The 18,588-nt window shown below is 42.9% G+C and overlaps 1 protein-coding gene across 1 annotated transcript; it reads right to left on the reverse strand.

The window, feature by feature from the left end:
• Positions 1-447: 447 nt before the first annotated feature.
• LOC115192391 (ras-like protein family member 11B) lies at positions 448-3,045 on the reverse strand. Its single transcript, XM_029750831.1, has 3 exons — positions 2,764-3,045; positions 2,485-2,621; positions 448-1,735 (listed from the first exon to the last, which is right to left on the reverse strand). The coding sequence occupies exons 1-3, from the start codon at positions 2,873-2,875 to the stop codon at positions 1,235-1,237; spliced, it is 750 nt and encodes a 249-aa protein (XP_029606691.1). The 5' UTR covers positions 2,876-3,045; the 3' UTR covers positions 448-1,234.
• Positions 3,046-18,588: the final 15,543 nt, after the last annotated feature.

Below are 18,588 nucleotides of genomic sequence, written 5' to 3' on the forward strand. Positions count from 1 at the left end.
ACTGGTATTGTGCTGAGATAGTGAAAATGAACTTGAAAGTTGGTGTAATTGCCCTTTAAATCACTGTCTATGGATGAGTCAAACTGTTTTTTGTGCATTCTACACCCACCGCTGTGGTAAAATGGGACATGCCATGAATTATACTTGATTAAAAGCCTTCCGCCGACTTAGATATGGGGTATATGCTAATTATGTGGAGCCACAGTCATTTATCAACCATTCTTCTCGTGAGTTTCAGAATTCTCTGTGGAGTTAAGAGATGGGGTGTGATTTAGTCTAATCCCAGGTTTAGGACCAGCCTATGTTAATGTTCAAAATGGCTTCATTGTAAATAGTGTATGCACAGACCCTCCCCTATAATCCATTCATATGTCTGTAAACCTGGCCTGTATAAAAGTATGTCAGTGTATTTTACGCAAACAAGAGGTGATAGTCAGAAGACGAGTCGTCATGAATTCAATCATTTTATTTTCAAAAGTATAACAAATAAATAAGCCATTTGGCTTTCTTAAAGTGCATCACAGATACCCGACATCCCAGTGTCCAATCTATACTGCCCCGCAGTGATCCTGCCTTCCTCTCATAGCTCACTACCATGATGTGCAAAATGATGGTTTTGCCTGCTGTACAAGGAATGCACTGGGGAACTGGAGCTAATGACAGACGAGAAATGTAACAGTGAAAACACAGCATGCTGACTCAAGTGCTTGGCGTGTTTGACAATGAGTGTTCTCTCAGCATTGCCAAGCAGAGTGGCAGCCTGAACAAAAAACTAAAACTGTCACAATAGGTGCCAGCTTAAAAAACAATATTCTGTGCAGTGTCCTTCAAGGCTTTTGTTGCCAGGAGAAGATATGAGATGGTGTTCACACGTGATCTGGAGTATCTGGGCTTCATTCAGCTCAAGGACAGCTTCCCTCTTTGTCCCTTCTGGTGGGCTGACATACCAACACCTCCCAGCTGCTGTCTCATAGCAGACGTCAGTGAACAGTCTCAGACAGGACAGGAGTGACGACAGGCTGACTGACACCTGTCCGCCCCACAGGTCACTTCCGCTGTCAGAGTGAACATGGGTCAGAGTTGAGCCTCCATTTTGTCTCTGCTGCTCGTCGCAAGTCAGGCTGAAGTCCCAAACAAGGCACAGGAATCTTCTCTGCCCTCTTTTCTCCTCATTTAATTTATTTTCAGTAGCCACTCTGGACCACGTTGTGTAAAAGACGAACCCAAGTCCTTCTCACACAGAGGTGACAGTCCTGACTTTAGCCGACAGGGCCTGCTTGAAGCGCCTCTTCAGGTCCTGCATGTTGGGGGACTTGGGCCTGGGGATGAGGGGTGAGCGTCCCTTCTTCTCAGCCGCTCCGCTGGAGGTGGTATGGGAGGACATAGGGGCTGTGGGCTGCTGTTTGGCCATGTGGCAGCACAGCCTGTGGAAGGCCCCGTGTACCTGGCTGTAGTCTTCGCTGGCTGACACCTCGTAGAAGGAGCAGCCCAGCGCTGCTGCCAGCAGGGGGCCCTGTTCGGCATCCACCCGCCTCATGTGCAGCAGGTCCGCCTTATTGGCCAGCAGGATGACGGGTGGCACGTTGGCCCCACCCGCTCGGGCCACCAGCTGGTGCAACTGGCCAATCAGATCAAAGCTATGGCGGTCGGTCACAGAGTAGACCAGCACCACGGCGTCGGCCCATTGGATGGAGCAGGTCACATGATCCGGGATGCTGAGGCCGTTACCTGTCAGCTGAGGAGAAAAAGGAGGAGATCGTGGTTAGAGAACTGTTGCATTGGAACCCATTTGATGAATGTTATATAATCCACCCTGGACAGCTATGGGATTTAAAATTGAAACCAGATCAAATATTCCCATCATTATGCAACAGGTCTGTTCTACTGAATGGAGTGCTGTAGTCTAGTCAGACAGTGGGAGTAATTGAACTCCTATCCTATCCTGCCCCTAGCCCACTCTCTCCCCCTAGCCCACTCTCTCCTGTGGCTGCTGAGTGAGTGAAGGGGAACTAGGTGAGGTTGATTGAGGAACCAGGAGTGGGGTATCATTTACCCCTGGCTCAGACATCCACTGAATAGAAATGGGAAATTAGATGGCTAGACTACAAGTCTCTGTACTTCAGTAATAAAAAAAGCTGCGGGTTTGGACCAAAGCCCAGACCAGGGAGGGAAGAACTCTAAAAACAGAAAGCGCAGAGACTTCTCATAGCCTACTATAGTAATAGAACGACTGTAGATACTAATTGGTGGTAGGATTAACTAATGACCTATTCCTAAAACCTTAAACTTCAAAAACCCTACACTGATCAGAGGCTGTCCCTAAATAGAAGACTAGCCTAAATAGAAGACTAGCCTAAATAGAAGACTAGCCTAAATGGTGTTGGTTTGTAGGCACTCACAAGCAGACGTCTCGAGCGTTCAATTCAAGCTGAGTGAGCGGATTTTGAAAGAGTTTGTGTAGCAAAAGGCAGATCGTGAACTTACATCAACACCTGGCGTGTCCTGGACTTGGATGGCTACTTGCTCTCCTCCGTCCACCTGGACCTCTCTTGAATAAAGGTTTCCTGCGTTTCTCTCGTAGTCGCCGATGAAGCGCCTGGTTAGAAATCTTACTACCAGAGCTGGAAGAGAAGACGACCATAACATTAATCAAATGGTCTATGAATTTACAGATACATTTCTCAAATGCAGTTAACATAAACGAACAAGTTCAAACAGTAAAACGAAAAACTGTAGATAAGTTCAACTGATTTTTCAATGTACCTGTTTTGCCAACTCCGCTGCCCCCGATCACCGCTATTTTAATGTTCCCGTTGGACGGGCACTCTGGGGTCGCAAACTCCGCGATGGTTGACATGTTCTGGATCAGACGCATTTTTACTAAATCCTCGTTCAGTTTTCAATATGATGCAAAAATTAAATTCAGCTCTGTCAAATAATGTTTCGTAAAACAGCTTGTACCTAAAGTAAGCCCTGATATCAGCTTGAGAAAAGCACTCTCTTGTCCGCCGTTCCCTCTAAACCGGAGCTGACTTTGTGAATACTGGAGGATGTGAAAGCCCGTTGGATTTTATAGTGCCACAGAAATGGTGAACGCTGATTGGCTGGTGGCAACAGCAGGCTCTTTCGGCACCCTGCCTCCTTTCACGTGGATCCGCGAGCCAAACACAGGAGAAAAAGACTGCAACTACCAATTGGATACCAGGAAATTGTGGAGAAAAAGTGGCGAAAATAAATAAATAAAAAGAATGCCCCGTGCAACAAACAGGTGGGTCAGTTCTTAACAAAACATCATTTCGTATACAGAATAAGCCTTAATAGCTACCGTAGAGGGACTGGGGAGCTAGTAATTGACCAGATATATGACATTTTATAATACCCAAAACACGTGAAAAAATGGTGAATGAGATTATAGTATAATTATTGATCCGCAATAGAAACCAAACCTTTGGGCCTAAGTATAAGAAAAAAATAAGAATATAATGACCACGTGCACACAGATGCACATCTGCAAGGAGAATCTAAAACGTCACAGGTAAAGTGTGATCAAACGCACATCCTTCTGTGCGGTGCAGGGCCGGATAAATTCGTTATGAAAGTAATACAGCCCGCACACTCGTAAACTCCACCACGTACCCTTATGAATAAACCCACAACATTTCGATCCTGCAAGCAGTGGCGGATTTAGGTATAGGCGACATGGGCAGCCAACCAAGGCGGCATCTTTCCGGGGGCAGCACGATGCGCCGCACAAAAACAAATCGGAATGGTGACATTTGCGCGATCGGTTTTCTATCGCTCATTTGCGCATCACGTCAATGATATCATGTGGGCGCCCTGATTCTAGTTCCCTGGGAAGGTCTCCCACTCAGAAGTAGAGATGGGGAGGGGGGCGGGGTAGGTTGACCTCAGGTCTCCCCACTGGAAGCCCGAGGTAGGGGGAGCGGGGGAATCTATCAAATAGCGCACCTCTAACGTTGTACAGTACTAATGCAGTTAGTACAATCAGTCACACTAAGAAATGCTACCAAATAAACTACACTTCATTCATAATACTGTGAATATTTAGTTTCACAGACATATTGTTGCATTTCTTTCTGGTTTGTGCGAAATCGGGTCGCCCAGGGAGCCATACAAGCTAGAACTGCCTGCAAGGATCCTCATGTTTATTAATAAAGGCGTGTGGTGGAGTATATGAGTGTGCAGCCTCTATTTCTAAAATATCACAGTACATAGGCTACACAGGAAAGTAGAAAGGTATTTGTTTAACAGTTGTCCTGTTTAGAGACGCATTGACTGTACTTGTCTGTATAAAACGTGCACACAAACATCCAGGTCTTTTGTGTCTGACAGAGTGCATTTGCAGAAGTATTGAGAAGATAGCTGTCGTTTCAGTGGCAGCCATCCCAAGTTGTGTGAATGGAATATAACCAGTTCTTTTGGAGGCTACTCCATGGAGTATTGTTGTGAAATAGGTCCATGCTGGTGGTGGTAGGTAATGGGAGCAGTCAGACAGGCTCTTACATGTCCTCAGCCCTCTGCACAGGGGGTTGATGTTCTCTAAACGGAACCCCACACACGCCTATCAGACCCCATGCAAACACACAGAGGTGTGAAAGTTGTCTGGCTGACACCTAACTCGAAGTCCTCCTGACTTCAGAGTCTGGAAAGGCATCTATAGTGACGGGGGCTGTGGTTTTCAACTGATTGGTTGTCCTGTGTCTTTCTCACTCAAATACGAACCTAACGTGGCAGGCTCAAACACCCACACGGACAGCCACACAAAGGCCCGAGCGCCGCCCCCTTCCAATACAACTGTTGGATTTTCAAATCCAAACAACGAGATGTCGCAATCCCCTAGGGAGAAAAAAAAAAAACGATTGACAGAACCAATCAAAGCTCAAGCCAACTTCTGTGCGAATGCTGCGCTGACAACGGACTCCTGTCCAGACCAGTGTGTCACAGCTCTCCCTCACTATGTACCATGTGAGTTGTGTCAGCCAGGCGGTGGCAGCCCCCTACCTCCTCAATTATTTACAACCCTCAATTCACAGCAGAGCACTTAAATGTTTCCAGAAACAAAGTATGCCAAACAAAAATATAAACGCAACATGTAAAGTGTTGGTCCTATGTTTCATGAGCTGAAATAAAAGATCCCAGAAATGTTCCCTTTGCTTATGTCTGCAGCTTGTGCAGCAGCAGGAGTGTAGGTGGACTGTGGTGACAGAGCAGTGTTTCAAAAGAAAGCATTTTGTCGGTCTTTATTGTTTCTACTACAATTGCTGCTGCTGAATAACCTACTTCTCTTTTTGTTAACCTATTCCTTTTCTTTGCCCCACTTTATTATGTATCCCTCTCTCCCTTCACCCACAAGCCCTCTCCCTCTCTCGCTCTCTCGCTCTCCCCCCCCATCTTTCATCCGCGTTCATGCATCTGCCTCTTGAGGTATGTTGGCAGCCGGTCGTAGACTGATTATGGTCTGGTATGTCTTTTTTATAAGAGCCCTGATGACAGGCGAGGGCACTCATATATAAAATGAATGCCTAGGATTCATCAGCAGACAGGTCCCTGCTAGCTGCAGAGCACTGCATGTCACCAGCCCTCCCACAGCCCACCTCACCACATCACAAACACCCAGCCCCCAGTGCCTCATAGGATGGGCGTGTGTTTACCATGCCCATAACTAGCTTGTTCAGGAGTGTCCTTTGTACTGGTGAGGGATCTGCAACTTTGCACTGTCACAATAACGGCTTCGTAATTGTAGCTGCAGGATTTATGCTGGTGATATAGAAATCTCTGCACCCAGAAGCAAATTGTTTAAGCACGCTGGCCACTGATCAGCTAATGTTAAGGAAGTCACGAGAGACAGAGGTTGTACTCTGTTGGTTTTTATGACTGTGCCCTGGCTACAGCTACTTTATTATGCCATGATGATGACACACTCCTCAGCTTCTATCCCCCTCTAACCTGTCCCCATACAGGTGACTCACGCTGACACGTCAGAGCCGTTCTACAAATGAGCTCGGTGTTCACCGCCGTGTCCGAGGTGTTGCGTTAGCTGCTCTAGGTGCCTGTTAGCCTAATGAAGGGCCGGTGATATTCACTCTTTAGCTCCATGAAGACAGATGTCCGATACGCTGTGAGCCAGTCATTCACATAGAGGTTTTAAGGTGTCGGGTCGTCCATCCATATAACATCTCACTGACGGCGTACAGCACGTGTCCTATTATGATATTCTGTGCATTGTTAATTGACAATGGTAATTGATTTGGTTTTTCTGAATGTGGGTCATAAACCTTCCCATTATTGAGTGTAGGATATTGTGATACATACAACCTGGCAGTAAATCAACTGCTCCTCATTCTGATAGTTGTTGTTACTGTTTTAGAGAGATATACTGTAACGCGACAATGCATTTCAGTTTATGGTATTGTGTTAAGATCTTGCGTGTGAATGAGCTTCCTCAGGTACATAGTGCTGCGTAGTTGTGCATTGGGCTGAAAGTTCATTTTCACTGAGAGAGTGAAAGAGAAACACATGAAAATAAATGTGAATATAAAGAGCAGACAATTAGCCAGAGAGAATAAACAAAGCGTGAGTAGAACAAGGAATCAACTAGGGAGAGGGGTGTCACTCACACAGTGGTGACAACGGAAGGCTAGAGGGGACAGAATGGGGGTGGTCTCTAGTTTGGGTGTGGACCCTCGAGGGGACAGGGGGCTTCCTTGGAGCAGCAGGGGAGTGGCAAGGTAATTGGGCTTGTGGAGGGGGCAGGGGGAAGGAGTGATGTGGGGGGTATTCTCAGAAGGATGTTTGTTGACACAGAGGTGAAGACTGATTTCCCATGGTGTGGAATGGAAGTAAACCCACCTTTTACACTCTCCCCAAAGAGGAGAGGCATTCATTAAGGCCATAGACTGGGTCTCAGTACACAAATGCAGTTATCTGGTGGTCTGACATGATGTCATGCTTTGGGTCACACCTATTAAAGGAGCACTATGCAGAAATCGCTCCGCCATTTCCGGGTTGCTAAAATTCTTATAGTGTGCCTAATTTCTGTTTTAAACAAGCAAGTACAGTGTAGATAATCATTGTACCATGTAAACTGCTGTGAAATATATTTTCCATAACCAAAAATATTGTATTTTCAGCTGTTTGAAGCTGGTGTACAAAACCGAAAGTAAAATACGCAAAAAAAACGTAAGAACAGGAAGCGTAGAAATTGAGGACATGGAAGCTGTGCCACGCTTCTTAGACCTGCTTTCAATGCGAATGACAGATCTATACCTCACATTGCTATGTGAATTTGGTCGGGTCACACAAAACGTTACATATTGCAGCTTTAAGTCTGGGTGAGGTATGATTTGTGTATCACAATATGGATGTTGGTGATATGCAAATCATCCGATTTCATCCTTCTCATGACAAAACAGAACATTTTCGAAATGGAAGCTGTGCCACGTAAACTTAGCACTAGCAACACTCATATAGTAATTTTGTTAATTGTTGAAACTATTGAAGTATATGAAACGCTTCAGTCTGGTTTTAGACCCCATCATAGCACTGAGACTGCACTTGTGAAGGTGGTAAATTACCTTTTAATGGCATCAGACCAAGGCTCTGCATCTGTCCTCGTGCTCCTAGACCTTAGTGCTGCTTTTGATACTATCGATCACCACACTCTTTTGGAGAGATTGGAAACCCAAATTGGTCTACACGGACAAGTTCTGGCCTGGTTTAGATCTTATCTGTCGGAAAGACATCAGTTTGTCTCTGTGGATGGTTTGTCCTCTGACAAATCAACTATACATTTCGGTGTTCCTCAAGGTTCCGTTTTAGGACCACTATTGTTTTCACTATATATTTTACCTCTTGGTGATGTCATTCGGAAACATAATGTTAACTTTCACTGCTATGCGGATGACACACAGCTGTACATTTCTGACAATTAATCTTGATGGTTGTTCAGTCGTCTCAAATAGAACTGTGAAGGACCTTGGCGTTACTCTGAACCCTGATCTCTCTTTTGACGAACATATCAAGACTGTTTCAAGGACAGCTTTTTTTCCATCTACGTAACATTGCAAATATCAGAAACCTTCTGTCCAAAAATTATGCAGAAAAATGTATCCATGCTTTTGTCACTTCTAGGGTAGACTACTGCAATGCTCTACTTTCCGGCTACCCGGATAAAGCACAAAATAAACTTCAGTTAGTACTAAACACGGCTGCTAGAATCTTGACTAGAACCAAAAAAATTGATCATATTACTCCAATACTAGCCGCTCTACACTGGCGTCCTGTTAAGGCAAGGGCTGATTTCAAGGTTTTACTGCAAACTTACAAAGCATTACATGGGCTTGCTCCTACCCATCTTTCCGATTTGGTCCTGCCGTACATACCTACACGTACGCTACGGTCACAAAACCCAGGCCTCCTTACTGTCCCTAGAATTTATAAGCAAACAGCTGGATGCAGGGCTTTCTCCTATAGAGCTCCATTTTTATGGAATGGTCTGTCTACCCATGTGAGAGACGCAGACTCGGTCTCAACCTTTAAGTCTTTATTGAAGACTCATCTCTTCAGTAGATCCTATGATTGAGTGTAGTCTGGCCCAGGAGTGTGAAGGTGAACAGAAAGGCACTGGAGCAATGAACCGCCCTTGCTGTCTCTGCCTGGCCGGTTACCATCTCTCCACTGGAATTCTCTGCCTCTAGCCCTATTACAGGGGCTGAGTCACTGGCTTACTGGTGCTCTTCCATGCCATCCCTAGGAGGGGTGCGTCACTTGAGTGGGTTGAGTCACTGACGGGATCTTCCTGTCCGGGTTGGCGCCCCCCCCCCCCCCCCCCCCTTGGATTGTGCTGTGGCCGAGATCTTTGTGGGCTATACTCGGCCTTGTCTCGGGATGGTAAGTTGGTGGTTGAAGGTATCCCTCTTGTGGTGTGGGGGCTGTGCTTTGGAAAAGTGGGTGGGGTTATATCCTGCCTGTTTGGCCCTGTCCGGGGGTATCGTCGGATGGGGCCACAGTGTCTCACGACCCCTCCTGTCTCAGCCTCCAGTATTTATGCTGCGGTAGTTTATGTGTCGGGGGTCTAGGGTCAGTCTGTTATATCTGGAGTATTTCTCCTGTCTTATCCAGTGTCCTGTGTGAATTTAAGCATGCTCTCTCTAATTCTCTCTCTCTTTCTCTCTTTTTCTCTCTTTCTTTCTCTCTTTCTCTCTCTCTCTCTTTTTTTCTTTCTTTCTCTCTCTCGGAGGACCTGAGCCCTAGGACCATGCCTCAGGACTACCTGGCCTGATGACTCCTTGTTGTCCCCAGTCCACCTGGCTGTGCTACTGCTCCAGTTTCAACTGTTCTGCCTGCGGCTATGGAACCCGACCTGTTCACCGGACGTGCTACCTGTCCCAGACCTGCTGTTTTCAACTCTCTAGAGACAGCAGGAGCGGTAGAGATACTCTGAATGATCGGCTATGAAAAGCCAATTGACATTTACTCCTGAGGTGCTGATCTGTTGCACCCTCGACAACCACTGTGATTATTATTATTTGACCCTGCTGTTCATCTATGAACATCTTGACCATGTTCTGTTATAATCTCCACCCGGCACAGCCAGAAGAGGACTGGCCACCCCTCATAGCCTGGTTCCTCTCTAGGTTTCTTTCTAGGTTCTGGCCTTTCTAGGGAGTTTTTCCTAGCCACCGTGCTTCTACACCTGCATTGCTTGCTGTTTGGGGTTCTAGGCTGGGTTTCTGTACATCACTTTGTGACATCAGCTGATGTAAGAAGGGCTTTATAAATACATTTGATTCGATTTGATATTGTGATATGGATGCCCATACTGCCCAGGCCCTAGACCTAATACATGTAACACCGTCAGTGCCAATGTTTAGGGTAATACCTGTAACCCTGCCAACGCCTGATATCTGATATCAGTAGGATGTGTGCCATCCTTAATGTTTTTCCCACAAGATTCCTAAGCAAATGCAAAAAGCAGGGGGTATTTGGGAAACAGAAAAAGAAGGGATAGCTCTATTCACTTATTTGTTTATATCTCTCACAAGTGTGTTAGCATTTGCAATGACCAATAGAAATTCTATTGACCTATTTGTCACAGCAACTCTTCGCCTGGACAAAGGAAGAGAGGTTGTTTATTCTTATTGAAATGTGAAGATTCAAACAAGTTGACAATTTGCATAGTCCTGCATGTCAACAAAGAGGCTGGGGGGGATGAGGGTGGTGGTGGGGAGATGTGTGCTGCTATGCTGCTGAGTCTGATTTACAATAGCCCCCCTACTCTCAGGAATGTGCCCAAGGCTCTTACAGTGTAAAGTCTTTATATATATATGTTTTTTTATTTTTTTATTGGCCCATTCACCTCTTTGGAGGACAATAAATAACTTTGTTTTTACAGCTTTTCATTTGTTGTTACATTTACATTCTACACATATTTTACATACACGGCACTTTTTTTACACAGTAGTTGACAAAATATAGTTATTTTATATACAGTGCCCTCCGTAATGATTGGGACAGGGAAGCATATGTGTATTAAAGTAGTCAAATGTTAAGTATTTGGTCCCATATTCATAGCATACAATGACTACATCAAGCTTGTGACTCTACACATATGTTGGATGCATTTGCTGTTCATTTTGGTTGTGTTTCAGATGATTTTGTGCCCAATAGAAATGAATGATAAATAATCTATTGTGTCATTTTGGAGTCACTTTTATTGTAAATAAGAATATAATATGTTTCTAAACACTTCTACATTAATGTTGATGCTACCATGATTATGGATAATCCTGAATGAATCGTGAATAATAATGAGTGAGAAAGTTAGACGCACAAATGTCATACTTGTAATAGTGAGAGGTTAGCATGCCTTGGTGAAAAAAAAAATATATATATATATAGCTTGGAAAATTCCAGAAAAGTATGTAATGGCTTTAGAAGCTTCTGATAGGCTAATTGACATAATTTGAGTCAATTGGAGGTGTACCTGTGGATGTATTTCAAGGCCTACCTTCAAACTCGGTGCCACTTTGCTTGACATCATGGGAAAATCAAAAGAAATCAGCCAAGACCTCAGAAAAAAAAATTGTAGACCTCCACAAGTCTGGTTCATCCTTGGGAGCAATTTCCAAACGCCTGAAGGTACCACGTTCATCTGTACAAACAATAGTACGCAAGTATAAACACCATGGGACCATGCAGCCGTCATACCACTCAGGAAGGAGACGCGTTCTGTCTCCTGGAGATGAACTTACTTTGGTGCGAAAAGTGCAAATCAATCCCAGAACAACAGCAAAGGACCTTGTGAAGATGCTGGAGGAAACAGGTACAAAAGTATCTATATCCATAGTAAAACAAGTTTTATATCGACATAACCTGAAAGGCTGCTCAGCAAGGAAGAAGCTACTGCTCCAAAACCGCCATGAAAAAGCCAGACTATGGTTTGCAACTGCATATGGGGACAAAGATCGTACTTTTTGGAGAAATGTCCTCTGGTCTGATGAAACAAAAATAGAACAGTTTGGCCATAATGACCATCGTTATGCTTGGAAGAAAAAGGGGGAGGCTTGCAAGCCGAAGAACACCATCCCAACCGTGAAGCACGGGGGTGGCAGCATCCTGTTGTGGGGGTGCTTTGCTGCAGGAGGGACTGGTGCACTTCACAAAATAGATGGCATCACGAGGGAGGAAAATTAATGTGGATATATTGAAGCAACATCTCAAGACATCAGTCAGGAAGTTAAAGCTTGGTCGCAAACGGGTCTTCCAAATGGACAGTGACCACAAGCATATATCCAAAGTTGTGGCAAAACGGCTTAAAGATAACAAAGTCAAGGTATTGGAGTGGCCATCACAAAGCCCTGACCTCAATCCTATAGAGAATGTGTGGGCAGAAGTGAAAAAGTGTTTGCGAGCAAGGAGGCCTACAAACCTGACTCAGTTACACCAGCTCTGTCAGGAGGAATGGGCAAAAAGTTACCCAACTTATAGTGGGAAGCTTGTGGAAGGCTACCCGAAACGTTTGACCCAAGTTAAACAATTTAAAGGCAATGCTACCAAATACAAATTGAATGTATGTAAACTTCTGACCCACTGGGAATGTGATGAAAGAAACAAAAGCTGAAATAAATCATTCTCTCTACTATTATTCTGACATTTCACATTCTTAAAATAAAGTGGTGATCCTTACTGACCTAAGACAGGGAATTTTTACTAGGATTAAATGTAAGTAATGAAGAAACTCTGTTTAAATGTATTTGGCTAAGGTGTATGTAAACTTCCGACTTCAACTGTATCTCAACGGTGACGGAATTCAAGTGAGAGAAACAGTCCACCTCTGTCTCAATATGTGTAGCCTATGTCTCTGATGTTTTCTGGCCCAAAGGTGTATGAAATTGTTGCCGCCCGTAATATTAAATTCAATAACAAGGGATGCGAGCGAGCATTTGGCCTCTTTTGATTAAAAAAAGATAAAATAATGGCCAATCAGCGTTGAGCTAAACTGAGTGTGCTCAGCTGTGAATGGTCCTGGGTCACCGAAAAAAGTGTCAAGGGATGCCAGTTTGGATTTGGCTTCACACCATACACATCACATCAAAAGCAGAATGTCAATGACAGAAAAAACGTGAATTGTTTCATGTCGTTGTCCTCCGGTGGCTAGCTAGCTAGCTATCATCATCCCTTTCCTAAATTAGAGTCATAGACCGTTTCATCAACATGAAAGAGAGGAGGATGGCACTGGCTTTCCTCTAAAACATGTTTTTGCGCATACCCCCCCCCCCCCCCACACACACACACACACACACACACACACATCCACATCATATTTAGCTTTCATTGATTGGACTAAATAGTTTTTGGTACCTTTTATAGTCACAATTAGACAAAGCATAGGTGATTTGATGATGTTGAAATAGAAGTTGGTACTGGAATAGTGGAGGCAGCTCCTGTTTTCTTTGCAACTTGTGGTAAAACTCTGTGGTTCTAAATAAATAGTTGTTTAGTAGTCCATGACAATGCTCTTTCCATGACATAGACTGACCAGGTGAATGCAGGTGAGAGCTATAAAAGTCACTTGTTAAATCCACTTAAATCAGTGTAGATGAATGGGAGGAGACAGGTTAAAAGAATTTTAAGCCTTGAGACAATTAAGACATGGATTGTGTATGTGTGCCATTCAGATGATGAGTGGGCAAGACAAAAGATTTAAGTGACTTTGAACGGGGTATGGTAGTAGGTGCCGGGCGCACCATTTTGTGGCAAGATCTATAACGCTGAACAGTTTCCCATTGTGTACCAAGAATGGTCCACCAACCAAGGGACATCCAGTCAACTTTACACAACTGTGGGAAGCATTGGAGTCAACATGGGCCATCCTCCCTGTGGAACGCTTTCGACACCTTGTAGAGTCCATGCCCCGACGAATTGAGGCTGTTCTGAGGGCAAAAGGGGTGGGTGGTTATGACATTGAACTGAGCAGACATGTTTTTAGTGCTCTCCTGACAATTTCGGCTAAACTTCTTTTTAATTATTTTAATCTCTTATTTTAAATCCTCATAACATGAACAGCAATTTTCTTGGATAATTTCAGGCGTATCTACATCCATTATGAATCAACTTAAACATAGTCCTCTTAAAACAAGAAGAACATCTCGCACTGACAACGTGGTCCAGGCTAGGCCAGTTAGCCCTGCTAATTCAGCCAGCTCTACTAACCCAGTTAGCCCTGCAAGCTCCTCACACCACAAATCCGACATGACAACCAACGATGTCAACGACCTAAACCAGAACTAATGGGTTTTGGAAGCAATCTCTGCCATGAGGGCGGACTTTTCCATCAAACTCGAAGGTGTCCTAACAGGGATTAGTGAGGTTAAACTTGACCTTAAAGCCCTCTCCAAGCACTTGGACGAAGCAGAGGAATGCATTAGCATGGTGGAAGATACTGTCATCACTATCAAAACAAGCTGGAAAAACAGGTGGCAGACCTTCAAAACCTAACTCGCTTGAGAACCACCACAGGAGGACAAATTTGAGACTGGTTATACACGAAAAAGTAGAAAATGGTGATGCATTTGCATTTCTCGAGAGATTGCTTCCCAAGGCATTGGTTCCAGACAACTTTCCAGATCCCCAGCGCATTGAAAGAGCCCATCGGCTTCCGGCTCCTACAAGCCCAAGAAACCACCCCTCTCCTCGAGCCCTTATCATGAAGTTTCTCAACTTTCAAGACAATATCCAACATCTTGCAAGATATGCCTTTAGTTTTTTTTGTGAGCAGTAATGGCTGAGCGAAGGCAGGAGACACTTTGTTTTGTTTAGCATCACTTAGGTTAGACTGCTCCCTCTTTGGGATCGGTGTTCCTTCCACGGGACGGTTGAGCTAATGTAGACTAATGCGATTAGCATGAGGTTGTAAGTCACAAGAACATTTCCCAGGACATAGACATATCTGATATTGGCAGAAAGCTTAAATGCTTGTTAATCTAACTGCACTGTCCAATTTACAGTAGCTATTACAGTGAAATAATACCATGCTATTGTTTGAGGAGAGTGCACAATTTTGAACATGAAAAGTTATTAATAAACAAATTAGGCACATTTGGCCAGTCTTGATACAACATTTTGAACAGAAATGCAAGGGTTCATTGGATCAGTATAAAACGTTGAAAATACACTGCTGCCATCTAGTGGCCAAAATCTAAATTGCACCTGGGCTGGAATAAGACATTATGGCCTTTCTCTTGCATTTCAAAGATGATGGTACAAAAAAATACAAAATAACGTTTTTTTTCTTTGTATTATCTTTTACCAGATCTATTGTGTTATATTTTCCTACATTCGTTTCATATTTCCACAAACTTCAAAGTGTTTCCATTCAAATGGTACCAAGAATATGCATCCCCTTGCTTCAGGTCCTGAGTTACAGGCAGTTAGATTTGGGTATGTCATTTTAGGCAAAAATTGAAAAAAGGGGGCAGATCCTTAAGAAGGGGCGAATCCTTAATGGATCAGTTGTCCACCCGGCTACACTCTACGATTAAGTGGAGGTGGGAGAGGAAGCGCTGGGTGTCTCGGATAGGGAGACAAGGGAATGGGGTTCAGTGTTTTACTGTTAGGATAGATTTATGTTTCTTTGTTCCAACAGATGTTTATATATTTTCCTCACAAAATATTAATGCGGTCCTTGTGGTTACTAAACATATTTTAGATATGCCTTTATGATATAGCTTATTCCATGTTTCAATCTTTGTTTAAATTACTTAAAATGTAAAACTGAAATTTACTTTGTGGAATGTCCATGGAGTTTGTAAACTATCCAAGCTTCAACAGGTTATTACTAGGCTTAAACAACTTCATTCATCTATTGTATTCCTACAAGAAACTTACTTGTTGAAGGATGAGCTACTTAAAGTACGCAGGAGATGGCAAGGGCAAGTAATAGCATCCAGTTTCTCCTCTCATTCTCGTGGTGTTATGGTTCTAATTCACAAATCTGTTCCATTTGAAGTAGATAATATTATAACTGATACAGCTGGTAGATACATTTTGATACAGGGAACTCTTTTGAATGAGTTTATTAATCTGGTTAATGTTTATGGTCCTAATGATGATAATCCCAAATTCTTTGAGAATTTATTTATATTGATAGCCTCCCTTCCTGGTAAAGTCCTAATGGCAGGGGATTTTAATTGCACTCTTGATCCTCATCTAGATCGCACCTCTGGTATAGACACTTTCCACTCGCAGAGTAGAAAGAAATTACAGCATTTTATTAAGGACTATGTGAACCTTGGAGGACTCAACATTTAAAACATATTCTCGTATAGACTGCTTTTTAGGTTCTTGCTCATTGCTTCCCAATGTAGCAGGATGTGTATATGATAGTATTGTTCTGAGTGACCATTCCCTTGTCGTTATTCTATAGGGATACAAAACTAGTAAAAGGATCCTCTAGATGGCGTTTGCATCCCAGATGGTTACAGGACCCAGACTTCTTACATTACTTTGGAGTGCATTTAGATGTTGATTTTACATTGAACACTGACCAAACGTCAGCGAGTACCAGATGGGAGGCTTTCAAAGCATATGCTAGGGGGCAAATTATGCGTTTTACCAGTTTCAAATCAAATCAATTAAATCTGAAAATGAGAGAGATGGACAGAAAAATCAGAGGATTGGAGAGGGAAGCTTTTTTGGAAAACTCCGTAGAAGTAAACAAAGAATCATTTGTTCTTAAAGCTCAGTATGAAGAACTTTCCACCGCAAAGGCTGCAAACAGCTTAACGAGGCTGAAACAGTCCTTCTACGATCAAGGTGAAGACCTGGTAAATTGCTGGCCTGGCGCATTAAGAAGTTAAATTCAGACAGAGCCATTAATGCTCTTCATAATTTACAAGGACAATTATCAGAGGATCCTGTAGAAATAAACCAAACATTCGCTTCCTACAACACGCTTTCTCTCCTGAGAACTTAACTTTTAATTTTTGGATGGTCTGGATTTCCCCTCTATTTCAGAAGACACAACATTTGATCTGGAAAAGGAATTGGATGGTATTGGAATCTGATGCTATTTCCAATACGAAGGGAGGTAAAGCGGCAGATCCAGATGGGCTCCCAATAGATGTTTATAAGATATTTAAGGACAAACTTCTAGGTCCACTTTTGGATATGTATTCTGAATCCTTTCAGCAAGGTAGTTTTCCCCCTCTCTAAGGAATGCTTTAGTCACTCTTATTCTGAAGCCTTATAAATCCGCACAAAAATGTGAGTTACAGACCAATTTCTCTTCTGAACTCCGACTCAAAAATGATTACAAAACCTTTAGCCAGGAGATTGGATAGAGTGCTCCCAAATCTAATACACAAAGACCAAATTGGCTTCGTGAAAAACCGTCAAGGTTTTCACAATGTGAGGAGAGTACTAAACATAGTGCACATGAGAGATACTGCCATACTCTCACTTGATGCAGAGAAGGCATTCGATAGAGTTAAGTGGTTTTATTTATTTTTTATATTTGAAGTGCTAAAGAGATTTGGGTTTGGGAACTACTTCTGTAAATGGATTAAGATATTATATACCGACCCCACTGCAGAAGTTGCCACTAACAACTTGATTTCACAACCTCTTAAGCTTTTTCGGAGCACGAGACAAGGATGTCTGGCCAGTCCAGGACTCTTTTAGCGATTGAACCCTTTTCCATTGCAGTAAGGGCCCACCCATCAATTAGTGGAATTAAACCATCAGATTTTGAACATTGAGTGGCCCTGTATGCCAATGATACCCTCTTATTCCTAACAGATCTAAAGAATTCTATCTCTTCCCTCTCCAATTTAATTAAAAACTTTAATCAGTTTTCTGGGTTTAAAGTTAATTAAATCAAATATTCTACCCTTTTCCTCAACAAGCAAGAGAGACTGAATCCATTGGTACAATCTATTGGTCTTTTCCAGTCTAAAACAATCTGCCCTACAACCTCCCTTGACCACTTTAGAAAGGCTGTCTGTTAATATGTACTATGGGAGAGGTCATATTACGTCATTATGTGGGAAAATGGTAGCTACTCATAAAGACAACTCTGATAGTAAGAGACTTCAGTGGATACAAGATATGCAGGAAGATATTTCAGCAGAGGACTGGGGTATGATATGTTCTAGAGCTCAGATACAGACAATAAACACCTGCCTGAGATTGTTGCAATACAATTGGATAATGAGAACAAATATCACCCCTTTTAAACTCCATAAATTTGACCCTAATATCCCAGACCTGTGTGTTAAATGTAACATGCATTTAGGCACCTTGTATCATTGCCGGTCGAATGTGCTGAGACAAGCTAGACGTTCAATTGCTCTCCACTGGAAGTATGTCAGTTGGTCATTGGTTAAAATAATGAACATCAAGCCTGGCTCTTGAAAAATGTACGTACGTAGTGAAATAGAAAGCCCCAGAGTTTCATGACATTTGGGATCTGTTTTGTGAGTTTTTGCAAACCGATACTGTAGAAACATTGGATTTGTAAATCTGTATATTCTCTATTCTTTCGGTGAATATTGGCTATAGTCGAAGCATAATCTGCATTATCTGCGGCTGCATATTATAATTTTTATGTATTTTTATTATTGGAAGTATGAGGACTTTGTTTTTTTATTCTTCTGTGAATGTTTGGTTGTTATGTTTTTGTCTCTTTGGGTTGGGGGGGTATGTGTTATTTTGAATGTTTTATGTATTTCTGTAATTGTTGACTGTCCTATTTGGAACTATACAATTATGTGTAAAAAAAAGAAGAAAAAAAGGGGGGGCAGCTTAATATTATGAAGGTCTTCTTATTGTTTTGTACACTCAGTGTAGGTTGTAATTTGGCTTTTTTTCCTTTCTTGACTCCAGTGATTTTACCCACGTATCGCTCACTGAGATCTCTTCTAGCCATGGTAGACAAAATAATGGGTAACTTTTTATTTTTATATATGACCCTAAGCATGATAGGATGTTAATTAACTCAGGAACCACACGTGTGTAAGCATCTTGGCGCTGTACTATATGGCTGCCGCTTTGCCAGCTCTGAGCCTA

Source organism: Salmo trutta, chromosome 4 (genome assembly GCF_901001165.1).
Source record: "Salmo trutta chromosome 4, fSalTru1.1, whole genome shotgun sequence".
In the NCBI taxonomy this organism is placed as follows: domain Eukaryota; kingdom Metazoa; phylum Chordata; class Actinopteri; order Salmoniformes; family Salmonidae; genus Salmo; species Salmo trutta.